Raw genomic sequence first — 14,427 nt, 5'->3', positions numbered from 1 at the left:
AACACAGAAACTATTCTAACATCTGGAGATTAAACAATATGCTATTATATGATGAATGGATAACAGAAGATATTAGGAAGGAAATTAAAAAATTCTTAGAGGTAAATGAGAACAAAGAAACATCATATCAAAATCTCTGGGACACTATGAAAGCAATACTTAGAGGGAAATTTATTTCATGCAGCTCATTTAATAAAAGAAGTAAAACTCAACAAATAAACGACCTAACACTACAGCTCAAAGCCCTAGAAAAAGAAGAACAGACCAGCACCAAAAGTAGTAGAAGACAGGAAATAGTTAAACTCAGAGCTGAAATCAATGAAATTGAAACAAAAGGAACAATACAAAAAATTGACAAAATAAATAGTTGGTTCTTCGAAAAAATAAACAAAATTGATAAACCTTTAGCCACACTAACAAAGAGAAGACGAGAGAAAACCCAAATCACTAAAATTCGGAATGAACAAGGAAATATCACAACAGACAGATTGAAATACAAAACATAATTAGAAGCTATTTTGAAAATCTATACTCCAACAAAATAGAAAATTTCAAAGACATCAACAGGTTTCTAGAGACATACGAATTGCCTAAACTGAACGAGGAGGACATACACAATTTAAATAGACCAATTTCAAGTACTGAAATTGAAGAAGTCATCAAAAGCCTACCAACAAAGAAAAGTCCAGGACCAGATGAGTTCTCAGCCGAGCTCTACAAAACCTTTAAAGAAGAGCTCATTCCAATACTTCTCAAAGTATTCCATAAAATAGAAGAGGAGGGAACCCTCCCAAACTCATTCTATGAAGCCAGTATCACACTGATACCTAAACCAGACAGAGACTCATCAAGGAAAGAAAATTTCAGACCAATATCCTTAATGAACATTGATGCAAAAATTCTCAACAAAATTTTAGCAAATCGCATACAAAAACATATTAAAAAGATAGTGCACCATGATCAAGTGGGTTTCATCCCAGGGATGCAAGGTTGGTTCAACATCAGAAAATCAATAAACGTAATTCACCATATCAATAGACTTAAAGTCAAGAATCACATGATTATTTCAATAGATGCAGAAAAAGCATTTGATAAAATACAGCACCCCTTCATGCTCAAAACACTAGAAAAAATAGGGATAGTGGGAACATTCCTTAACATTGTAAAGGCCATTTATGCTAAGCCCATGGCTAATATCATTCTAAATGGTGAAAAACTGAAAGCATTCCTCCTAAAAACTGGAACAAGGCAGGGATGCCCTCTTTCACCACTTCTATTTAACATCGTTCTTGAGACTCTGGCCAGAGCAATTAGACAAACCAAAGAAATTAAAGGGATACGAATTGGAAAAGAAGAACTCAAACTATCCCTGTTCGCTGATGACATGATTATATATTTAGAGGAACCTGGAAATTCCACCAGAAAACTCTTAGAACTCATAAGTGAATTTAGTAAAGTAGCAGGTTACAAGATCAATGCTCATAAATCCAATGCATTTTTATACATAAGTGATGAATCTTCAGAAAGAGAAATTAGGAAAACTACCCCATTCACAATAGCCTCAAAAAAAAATAAAATACTTGGGAATTAATCTCACAAAAGAGGTGAAAGACCTCTACAATGAGAACTATACAACACTAAAGAAAGAAATTAAAGAACACCTTAGAAGATGGAAAGATCTTCCATGTTCTTGGATAGGAAGAATTAATATTGTCAAAATGGCCATACTACCTAAAGTGCTATACAAATTCAATGCAATTCCAATTAAAATCCCAATTGTGTACCTTACAGAAATAGAGCAAGCAATTATGAAATTCATCTGGAAGAATAAGAAACCCAGAATAGCTAAAGCAATCCTTAGCAGGAAGAGTGAAACAGGGGGTATTGCAATACCAGATCTTCAACTCTACTACAAAGCAATAGTAACAAAAACGGCATGGTATTGGTACCAAAATAGAAAGGTAGATCAATGGTATAGAATAGAGGACACGGACACAAACCCAAATAAATACAATTTTCTCATACTAGACAAAGGGGCCAAAAATATGCAATGGAGAAAAGATAGCCTCTTCAACAAATGGTGCTGGGAGAATTGGAAATCCATATGCAACAGAATGAAACTAAACCCATATCTCTCACCATGCACGAAACTAAACTCAAAATGGATTAAGGATCTCGGAATCAGACCAGAGACCCTGCAGATTATAGAAGAAAAAGTAGGTCCAAATCTTCACCTTGTTGGTCTAGGATCAGACTTCCTTAACAGGACTCCCATAGCACAAGAAATAAAAGCTAGAATCAACCACTGGGATAGATTCAAACTAAAAAGCTTTCTCTCAGCAAAGGAAACTATCAGCAATGCGAAGAAAGAGCCTACAGAGTGGGAGAATATCTTTGTCAATCATACTTCAGATAGAGCACTAATCTCCAGAATCTATAAAGAACTCAAAAAACTTTACTCCAAGAATTCAAATAATCCAGTTGACAAATGGGCCAAGGAAATGAATAGACACTTCACAGAAGAAGATCTACAAGCAATCAACAAACATATGGAAAAATGTTCAACATCTCTAGTAATAAGAGAAATGCAAATCAAAACCCCCCTAATATTCCATCTCACCCCAATTAGAATGGCGATTATCAAGAATACGAGCAACAACAGGTGTTGGCGAGGATGTGGGGAGAAAGGTACACTCATACATTGCTGGTGGGGCTGCAAATTAGTGCAGCCACTCTGGAAAGCAGTGTGGAGATTCCTTAGAAAACTTGGAATGGACCCTCCATTTGACCCAGCTATCCCACTCCTTGGCCTATACCCAAAGGACTTAAAATCAGCATACTACAGAGATACAGCCACATCAATGTTCATAGCTGCTCAATTCACAATAGCCAGACTGTGGAACCAACCTAGATGCCCTTCAAATGATGAGTGGATAAAGAAACTGTGGTATATATATACAATGGAATATTACTCAGCCATAAAGAATGATAAAATTATGGCATTTGCAGGCAAATGGATGAAATTGGAGAATATTACGCTAAGTGAGAGAAGCCAATCTCAAAAAGCCAAAGGACGAATGATATGGCTAATAAGTGGATGATGACACATAATGGGTGGAGGGAAGGGTTAGTGTTAGGGTTAGAGTTAGGGTTAGGGAGTGGGGCAAGTATGGAGGAAGGAAGCGCTGTATAGAGGGAAAAGGGGTGGGAGGGGTGGGGGGAAGGGAAAAAATAACAGAATGAATCAAACAACATTACTCTATGTAAATTTATGATTACACAAATGGTATGCCTTTACGCCATGTACAAACAGAGAAGCAACATGTATCCCATTTGTTTACAATAAAATTAAAAAAATTAAAAAATAAAAAAAAAAACAGGAGAAGGAGGGTGGGCTCCAAGGCTCTGGTGGGTTTCCGGAAGCTGGAGGTGCTTAGCAGTCTTAAAGAGCTGAAAGGGCCTTCCAGTAAAGATTCAGGCTGGAAAGCATTTAATGTATTTGGTGAGGTCACTGGTAATCTTGTGGAGATCAGTTCCTAAGCACGGAGAGGACAGAAACTAGATAAATACATATTAAGGAGTGATCAAAAGGGATGGAAAAATCAGCAGCTCCTGTCATTTCTGGAGGGTCCACCGCACACCGTGGCTCTTGTATTTCTGATTTGGAAAGCATCTCTGATCTTTTATGAAAACTATGTTTAACTTTGAATATGACTTTTCCGTTAGAAATATTTATATGCACGAGAAATTTGTGGGCTCCCAAATAAACCAAAGATGATAAATTTCAAAATAATTTAACAAGACAACATGTAAGGATATTATTCTCATTTATGCCTACTAAATAAACAATGAGCAAATAAAATTTGAAAATCTTGGTTTTCATTTTAAGTGTCCTACAGTCAATGTGTACCATTCAGGAAAACTACCAATCCCACTTTCATTATGTTTAAACTGAGACATATAGTACATTTAAAATTTGAAAGTTGTACAGTTGATTAATATTTAATAAACATATTTTCTTAGTTTAAATGTCTTTGAAAGTCACATGTCCCATGATGTTTTTCATCCTCAATATAATCCCAGTAGTCTTGGGGATGATTTTTTAAAATTGTTTGACAAAACCTAACACTGCTACTTGTAATTTACAGTTGTTCACCTTTGTCACTTTGCATTTTTTTTCCCTACTAAAAAATTTAAGTTGTCTTGAAGCTGAATTGTTGACTGGATTTCCAATGTAGTTCACAGTCAGTTACAGAATACCAAAGCAGCACTGACAACGTGCATTTTGAAGTGTAGCCTTTCAGTCAGTGGAAATTTGACAAGATAGTCTGCCCATAACCAATTGGAAGTTGGTTATTGTTTTTCACCTTAATTTCTACTGTCAATAGCCTTGTAATTAAGTTTGAGAAACTCCTTAATAAAATATCTTTATTCATAATGAAATGGAATAATCAAATTTTTTAAAAAGTAGCCATTTATTTTGATTCTTTAATGTGAAAGTTTTAAAGAATGACCATGGAGCCATATGTTCGCTTTTTTGGCAGAGTAAGCATCCATCTATTTTTGTTTACTCTTTTTGTTTATTAATCTTTTCAGTATTTTGGGGGGAGAAAAAAAGATGCAAAATTTTATCTATAAATTATTGTATTTGATGTTTCATGGAAATTAAGTACTTATACAAGAGTATACATTTCCTTAACTTATGTTCATTAGTCAAAATGAAAATTCCAATTTAAAAGCATTACCTGTGAGGCACAATCCAGTTTAAGAAACAAATCAGATTTTACTAATTCTTCAAACAGAAGCATGGTAAGATGGATCTCCACTCTAAGAGAATCTGTACAACTTATATGGTATGTCCCACTACGTAATCTCTTTTCCAATTTTGCAAATCATCTTGTACTTTTGTTTCTACCAATTAATCTTAATATCCCAAAATATTAATACTGAGGAATACATTAGCGCTTTTAGCCCAGTAATTGTACCATAATCTACAAATTTTCTTTTTCCATTTTCTTAGATGACTATTATTTTATTTCTCCCTTTTAATTCTAAACCTTTGTCCTTAGTTCTCTTTACTCTCAACAGCAGACCTTACCTCATATTTTATAAAGTTTCAAATACTAGGAAGAATGATTTTACATTTCCCACACCAAATCTACAAATCTGACTGTATCCATACCATTTTTTTTTCTTTCCATTCTTCTATCCCACCCTGTTAAATTGGAAACAATGCCTCTGCTTCTCCCAAAGGTACTTTCTCCATTTGTCTCTAGATTCATGACCACATGCTTTCTCAATAGTTTCTTATAGATTATTTTCCACAGCATAAACACATGCTCAAATATGGCCCATTAAAAAACAAACCGAAAACCATCCCACCAAATCTCCCATACCTTCATCTACTTCCTCTTCTCTTTTAGCTATACCACCAAAACCTATATAGAGAGATGTTTATCACTTCTTCATATTCTGTTCATTCAATCCAATCAAGTCTGACTCCTGTCCTGGCTGCCTCAATGGAAACTCTCTTGTCAAGGTTATCAGTGGTTTATGCATTGTCAAAAACAGTGGCCTCCTTTGGAGCCTTCTTTACAGTTTTACAAACTCTCAGGATTCATGACAGTTGGTCGATCTTTCTTTTTGGAACACTGCCTTCCCTTGGCAGGAAACCACGCTGCCTTGTGGCTACAGCTCAGTCCCTTGCCCCTTTGTTTTTATCTATCGTATTTTCTTTCCTTTTGAAATCACCTAGCCACTTGACTTTAAATTCCATTACAAGTTCAAGTCTCTTTAATTTATACCTTGATCCTTAACCTCTTCAGTGAATTCTAGATTCATGTATCAGTGGCACAATTGATATCTTCACTAATGGGTTGCTTACTAGACATTTTATAGGTAATATATTAAAACTGAACCTCTCTATTCTCCCCCACCGTTTTCTTCACCAGGCTCCATTCCATCAGCACTAAAGTTCAGAACTTCAAGCCAGCAATTTGAGCATCATACTTAATGTCTCCTTTCTCTATGCCCCACTGAATTTAAACATTCACCCGTCCTGTGGGTCTTAGCACAGAGCTATTCATGTTGTGCATCTCTGTGGATATTATGCAAGCCATATTATTTCCCCCTAACTGAATTCCTTGCTTCCACCCTTAACAAACACCCTTATTTCATCCCTATGAAAGGGTCAGAAGCACCTTGGGGAAATATAAGTTAGATTGTTTTATCACACCCCTTTAAGCCTTTCGGTGGCTCCCTTTGCACCGACAGTAAAACCCAAAATCCCACAGGGTTCAAAGCTCCCAAGGAGGTAGCTATTGCTTGCTTCTCTCATTTTCCTCCATACTATTCTCATCCTGTCAAGAAATTCCAACTACAAAGTCCTTCTGTTATTCCCACCTGGAGCCTTTGTGCCATGACACTATCTCCACCTATCAGCTTCCATTCAATTCCCCATTCCATTTTCCAGTGGGAAGTCCCTTCTCATCTCAGTCCTCAACTCAAAAGCCCTTTACTGACCATCCATCTAATATGGTTCTGTGCATCCCAGTTGTAGCAACCTGAACAATGTTTCCTCAGTTTCCTGAATTACGACAGGTAAGAGGATTGGAAATAAAGACAAACACAAATACAGAAAAGCAGGACTTGGTGGATCACCAGAGCTCCTGACAGAAGAATGCTGGCTGACCACAAGGATGCTCTGCACATTTATTATCTGGGTTTAAATATTAAAAGGATTTATTGTGAAAGCTTCTTCAAGATAAACAAAAGTGAGGTTGTGAGGAAAACAGCCCAATCACCTTGCACCAATATTTCCTTCTCCTCTGTCCAGCTGGCATCTCAAGGCTATTGAGCACACCCATATCTCTTCCACCCCCGGGCAGCTGGTGTTTAAATCTGAGGCTATTTGAACCAATAAGTTCTGTGAGACATAGAACTCTCTTTGAGTAGGCGTCAGCAGTGACGAGCAGTCTCTAACCAGGGAGATACCACCAAGAGTTCTAGAAGGGTATCGCCTGTGCCTTGGGGTGGTTCAAACAAATCTGCAATTAATTCGCTGCCTACACTCAGTGGTTCTCTGTCGTGCTGTCCTCTATTGCTCCCTCCATGACAATAATATTGACCGAGTAATGGCCCAGTTACTTTTTTTTTTTTTTTACTTGTTATAACTGTTTCCCTCCCTAAAATGTAAGCCACAGAAGGACAGGGACCTTTCTGTTTTATTCATCACTTCGGGGTTAGAATTGTTACTAGCACAAATAGGGTACTCAAGGAATATTGGTTGAATTTTGAATGATCAAAGACTTTGAGTTAATGTCTTTAAGTTGTTTTGTGTGTCATTTAGTGCCTACCACAGTAGGTGCTCGATTTGCTTATTGATTAATTAACCAACGTCGTTTGGATCTCCTACAAGACTGTATCATAAGGCACAGGGTGAGGGCAGACAAAGTTCAAATATTATGTAGCATTTGACTTTTATACATCACCTCATTCAATAATGTTTTAAAATATGAGCCACAAAAATGGAGCACTGGAAATGGCATAAATTAAGTGAAATATTGATATAGGGAAAGGTTACTTTGATTTAAAAATATGTTTCATTGGGTATTCATTTCTTGTAACGTTGCATGCTATTTCACAATATAAAATATCCATCAGTTCTCTTTTTACAGGGGAAAAAAATAACCTGTCTTCTTTTGCTTGATTAAAAACTGAGTACAGCAAAACACTGAAGGACTTTCTGATCATCAAAGAAAGATTAAATTATGCTCTGTGTCCTTTTAGTGTTAATGTATTTTAGCCTGACTTTTTGAAAAAAATTCATCTCTTTTAATATAAAGTCAAAAAAATGTTGGTCATTTTGATTCCTCTGAAACAAAGTACCACTCTAACTGCAAACCATTCTTTGATTTTTTAAAAAGGCATTTGGAAACCTTAGACTAATTATCATTTCTTAAATGATACATAAAGTTTATTTTTTTTTCTTTTAAATTAACTGAAATGTGAAAAAAAAATGCTCAGGAAGTTATTTTAAAAGTGAAAATTTTTGCTTTATATATAGTAGTTGTTAAGATTTGAACTTTTTTGAAGTCCAAAAATATATTTATTAATTTTCACCTGAGGACTCGTTTTCAGGAGACACTGTCCTTACACATGGCTGCATCGTGGATTTGGCCCCTTCTTGCATCTCCACTTTGTCTCTGCCTCTCCCCTGACAAGTGTAGCTACATTTAGGAAGGTAAAGTGAGCAGCCAGAGGTCACCAGCATCTCTGAATACACTTCATTCTAGTTTAGGGACCAATAAGGAAAAAGAGGCTTTATTTTTCCAGAAGAATTTTAAAGAGAGCAGAGGGAACAATCATTGTGATTAGCCCACCCTGGGATTCCCTCCCATGTTATGTGTTAGAATCTATTTTCAGAAAATAGGGAAAGGAGAAGACGGCATATTAACACCTGCCTTATGTATCCCTCTCGCCTGTGGTCAACCCTTCCCTAATGAGAGACTGCTTAAAATCACCATTCAGCTTCTGCATCCCAGGCATTTGATGCTGTCAATGTCCAGGATGATTCTCTGGGTGATATGTATTTCTCTTCTTCATCAAGCCCAACTGTTACTGCTCCTTGTGATTCTTAGCAACCTATAGAGCAGCTGATGATTTTAACCAACCCTGGCATAATCAATATAAATTTGAAGCAAATACAGCTTTTCCAAAATTAAAATTGTCATTTAGAAAGAGGAACGATGTTAGTCCCTAGTTGGGAGCATGTATCATATCCTGCTGTCAGTGACAGTAACCCTTATTTCCCTGGCAGTGGAGCTCTGTGCTCAGCCCATCTGCCTGGCTGGATCCCACCCACTGGAAGGATCTTTCTTCCTTGTTGTTCTCCCTGGCACCCTGAGAAGGGCACTGGAGAAGAGGATGCACATAGTAGGACTGTGGTGACTGAGTGCCCACTTCATCTTTATGTGGGCATGCAAATTTGGTGATTATTTTGTTATGTTTGGAGGGTTTTATTTGTGTGTGTGTGTGTGTGTGTGTGTGTGTGTGTGTGTGTGTGTGTGTGTGGTGGATGTTTGCACTGTTTTCGTCTTTGATTTTGTTTTATTTTGAGCAATAAAACCTTCTAAAAACATAAGTCTATTGCATGTCAATTTTACCACTGGAGAACTGGTTATCTAATAACTAAAATCTTTTTTTTTTTTTTTAAGTCTGGGTTTTTATATCCTACTCTGCTCTTAAAGCTCTAGCAACAAGTCTCAGGGCTCCACTCACTCTCTAAGTCTGTATGGCTTTTTCTTTTTATTATTATTTGTTTTTTTACTCACCCTCTGTCTTGAAGTCACTGAAGATAATAGGGATTTGTTATCTACACATAGTCTTCATTCTGCTTGATTTTTCCTTTCAAATGGATGCTTAATTATTTCTTTTCCTTATCCTTTTTTCTTCCATGTAAGGGAGATATTAGGACTGGTCCTAGAAGACTTGGTGTCCCTTTTCCAGCTGAAGAGTGGCACAGAGCTTTCTGAGCTCTCAGATAATTTGCAAGCAGCAGAAAGAGTGTCTCTCACTGAGGTTGCATAATCGTGCTTGCAACACTTCTTTGCCTGTAAATAAACCTTAGAATATGACTCTTCATTTTCTTTTAGCCCCTGGAGAAAAGGCCATGGAGCAAACCTTCTTTAGGTTTTTTATCTCAAATTTTCAAAAGCTGCAGCTTCTATTAGACACACACAAAAGTCAACCAACAATCATCAGGAATACTGAATATTCCTCTTTTATTCATTGTCTACTTTTACTTAACCTCTCTTTGTTCCTCTCTCTACAGAATGTATCCAAATCAGCTTTTTCTCTTGACTTCTGTATTTGGTCATTGTTCTACATTGATCTGTTTGATGTCTTGCAATTTTCTTATTCCAGTCAGTCATAGGAACCCTCCATTCTTCCTTCTCCATTGCTGCCTCTAGTTGACCAGTCCTATGTATTTTGACACCGGATCCCTTTTCCATCGTAAGACCAATGCTTGCTCCAGCCCGATGATTATCCACTCCATTTCATATAATAATTTGCCAGCAGTTTTTCCCAATTATTTATTTTTCCTTTAAGCTATGATAATCATTTCTGCTTAATCTTCTTAAAAGGGAAAGCTGATAAAGTAACCCCCCGGCTCCTAAACCTCTACTGGTTTCATGTATGTATTTATTCAGTTAGTGCTTTCTATGGGCCAAAGACCATGCTAGTCACTGCAGACAAAATGATGAGCCATGCAGAGCTGTCCCAGCTCCTGTGGTGGCATCTACAGTCTACCAAGAGGAAAAATGAACCCACCATGAAAGACAGGCTTCCCTCAATGGTTTTCAGATCTCCCTCTAACATGATCACGACTTTCTATACTTCTCTCAGTGATGAAGACATTCACTGGATCTTTACAACATATCTTTTGTGTTTTTTCTACCCACAGATTAAAAAGTTGTATGTGGTGACAGCTTAGTGGCTTTTAGCGGACTCTATCATTGGACTCTGACTTCAAGCTTGGCATAAACTCACGCTCATAATCTTTCGGTGATAATGATAAAAAAAATAGTTAATATATTGAGCACTTACATTAAAAGCACAGACTCTCTGTCACAATGCTGAGAACTGAATCCTTGTCTGCTCCTTCATGTGAAAAATGGGGAGAATGAGGCTAGCAATGATTAAATAAGTTAACAAAGAAAACCCTTTAAAACAGAGCCTATTACACCATAAAAGCTGGTCTAAGCAATTTCTGTTATTACTTTTCCAAGTAGATTTTTATCCATATTCTACTGATTAAGAAATCATCCCTTGTCCAGGGCCACGCAGTAAATGGTAGCATCAAGGTCCTACCTGGATATTCTGGGTTCAGAGCAGGAACTAGTCACTACTACCCTACATAGTTTTTATAGCAGGATTATAGGAAAACTGTAATTTAATAAAATTTAAAATGACAGTGCACCGTGAACATGTGAGATATTATTATCCATAATGTAATAAGCTATGATTAAAAGAGATGTTAATTTTTTTTCTATCCTCTAACTTGACATCTTCTAACTATACCAGTTATTTTTATCAACAAACATTTCCATGAAATTATAGAACTTAGACAGTCCTTTCACATGAACAAATTTATGTAATCCCACTGCCCTTCAGGATGGCAAAATTAGTGTTATTAACTTCATTTCAGAAATGAGAAAGCTGAGGATGAGAATAGTTAAGTATTGTCCAAGTGTTCAAAGATAGCAACTGAGGAAGTCTCTGACACACATCTGAACCTCCAAATGCCAAATGATATCTGCGTTTTAATGTAATGCCCTACTGTTTTCTAATGATTTATTTTTCAGCATATGAAAACTAATCTTATTATGTCTTATTATGTAGCTTACCATTACAAATATATTTATGTGTACTAGTCAGCTTTCTGTTGCTATGACAAAATGTCTGAGATAAACACTTAAAAACAGGAAAGATTTGTTTTGGCTCATAGTATTGGAGGTTTTGGACCATGGTTTGTTGGCTCTGTCACTTTGGGTTAATGGTGAGGCCAAACATGGTGCAAAACTTGTGGTGGAACAAAGTTGCTCAAATTATGGCAGCTGGGAAGCTGAGAGAAAGGAAGGGGCAGGATTCCCAATTTCCCCTTCAAGTAACCTAATTTCCTCAACTATCTCCTGCCCACTAAAGAATCTACCATTTCCCAAGAGTACCATTAGCTGGGGACTAAACCTTCAATGCATGAGCTTTTAGAAAACATTTAAGATCTAAACTATGACAGCATGCATATAGTAATATATATTTGTGTTATAATAGCATACTTTTTATTACTTGAACTTATATTCTTTCTTTTTACTTTTAAAGATTGTGATTGCTAGCATCATGTGCAGTTACAACAAAAATGACTGGATGGAACTCTCCAAAAAAGCTGAGGTAATGGTTTCTTTAGCATATATTTATTTTATTTCTCCTCTCCTATTTTTATTAGCTTTAAATAAAAAGCTGCCATGAAAAATAATACAGTAGAATTGAAATCAAATTGAAAATGTAACTTAAAACATTTCTATTATAATTTGTTTACCCTATGTTTTCATTAAAATGATGGAAATGTAAATTTAAAAGGAATGTATTCTATAAAAGCGGCCCCTTGGATTTCACACACTACCTAAAAATCCTTTATTCTCTGAATCCATATACTCTCTATTTGCATATTAAGCAAACTGTATATTATGATGGATGCCATGATAAAATTTAATTCTACCTTCGAGAGTCTAACTTGATCTTACCTTGCCTTTAGGCAAACTAGTTTGACAGTAGGAGAAGAAATTTTGAATATAAAACTCCTGAATATTTAAAATATAAAAGGTTCATTTAATACTGTTCTCGTTTGAATACAGACATGCATAAAGTGGTAGCACAGAATGCTCCTGAATGGAACACTAGTCAGCGGGTTTTCCTTAATATAAATTGAATCTTGCACAAATGCAAACAACTAACCATGTGCCTCAAATTTGTATTTCAAATAGAAAAATACATACTTAAAACTGTATACTTATGTCCATCATGCTGTCAGGGAACCTGGTCTAGACACTCTTAGCTGGAGTTTTTTTGCAAATTTCTCAGTAATACAGAGAACCTAACAAGATTTCTGAAATAATTGACTGTGCTTTATAAAATATTATAAAACTCTCTATAGGGTTAAACATGTCGATTGTACATTTTATGTGGATATTTTAAAGCTGTGAGAGGAAAAAATTACTTCTGGGACTCAGGGGGGTGAAATTAAACATGATCAGTAATTGGCTTCGTGATCTTCTGTGCTGGGTCCATTTTATACATGTATTTACCTAATTGACCATGAAATCTTCCACAGAGCCTGTGGTTGGCATGAGCTTTGCCAATTTTAAGCTGACTATGATGAATGGCTTTATCACACTGTATGCTTCTCTGCTTTTCTATAAGAATAGAATACTTAAAAGATTGTTTTCCTCAGTAATGGACATTAATTTTTAAATAGGTGAATTATCTTATAAAAAGTCGAAAACCTTTAATTATAAACATGTTAGCTAATGTAATGATACTTCCCATTCTATATCTTTTTTAATTGCAGTTTTATTTAATATCACATTCTAAGTTCTCTAGAGCAAAAGAAGAGAGAGAGAGAAAAAGAAAGAAAGAAAGAAAGAAAGAAAGAAAGAAAGAAAGAAAGAAAGAGAAGGAAGGAAGGAAGGAAGGAAGGAAGGAAGGAAGGAAGGAAGGAAGGAAGGAAGGAAGGAAGGAAGGAAGGAAGGGGAAAAGAATGGAGAGAAAGAGAGGGAGAGAGGGAGAAAGGGAAAAAAAGGTATGCTTTCTGTTAAGTCAAAACATAAAATTTCATTCTACATATAAAGAAAGTCAATCTGTACATGATGTCAATTTTAAAAGAAAACTTTTCTATAATCTTAAATCTGGTCTAGCCTAGTGGGCTTCACATGAAGGACACATCCCCAGGCCTTCCCATCTCCTTGGAAGGGAGCATTAGCATCATGATTCCATCACAGTTCATCTAGTAGGCACCCAATTATGTTTTATAGTCAGTACTTTGTGTTTTTTTTTTTATGAATACATCCTTCAAAGATGATTGAAATATATTTTCTTACAATGGAAGAGCCTACATTAAAACAAACCAACAAAAATGTATTCAAGCCAAGTTATTATACTCCCTAGCATATGCATTTCTTTGAGGAAAACAGAACATAAGAAAAGAGATGCCATACCAGCTCACTAGCATACCAATGGCGTAAGTTTGGCACATGCCTTGCTGTGATTTATACGCTTTAAGTTCATTCCTGATGGTAGATTAATTTTTGAATTATATGAGGGAGTTGAGGAAACCTATTATCAATTTTTTACTACTGTATCTAAAAAACAGAACAGACTTATGTGTAATAGCAGAACCCATGCAGCTATATGAGATCATGAAAGAATAGGCCTGAGAAACTTTCAGAATTAAAATTGGGGTCACTATTTGTGACTTGTTTAACCAGAGCCTGATAGGTTATTTTCCTATTCTGAGTAAACATGTAAGATCACATGGGTAATTTTTAAAAATGCATCTAAACACATTTTTAAAACATTAATTTTAACTAAGTGCTGTTTGTAAAAATTAAGGTATGCCCAGTCCATCTTCTTTATCATATTCATATTCTGGAGAAGGGTTGTTTTCCTCCTGGAAAGGATACTAGGCTAAGCCCAGCCTTCCTCTTTGACCTTGGAAGGTATGTGTTTGTAATGTCCTCTCCTGCTTTCCTCAGCCTGATTTGAATAGCTGTATTTTTTTGAGCTTCACGAAAAAAGAGTAGCATCTGGAAAGTTTTCCCAGCTTGGCGAAATCAGTAGCATGGTTCGGCTCTACTCAATTTTCTTGGTCCA

At 36.1% G+C, this 14,427-nt stretch overlaps 1 protein-coding gene across 3 annotated transcripts in view; it reads left to right on the top strand.

Moving 5' to 3' along the window:
• The window catches only part of DPYD (dihydropyrimidine dehydrogenase), an 845,662-nt gene that overhangs the window by 503,098 nt on the left and 328,137 nt on the right, over positions 1-14,427 (top strand). For all 3 annotated transcript variants that reach the window (XM_079105431.1, XM_079105432.1, XM_079105430.1), the window contains one exon: positions 11,881-11,949. In XM_079105431.1, coding sequence (XP_078961557.1) covers positions 11,881-11,949 — 69 coding nt within the window. The remainder of the gene's footprint in view (positions 1-11,880; positions 11,950-14,427) is intronic.

Source organism: Sciurus vulgaris (genome assembly GCF_902686455.1).
Source record: "Sciurus vulgaris genome assembly, chromosome: 1".
Classification (NCBI taxonomy): Eukaryota; Metazoa; Chordata; class Mammalia; order Rodentia; family Sciuridae; genus Sciurus; species Sciurus vulgaris.
This window is presented reverse-complemented; position numbering and strand designations above follow the sequence as displayed.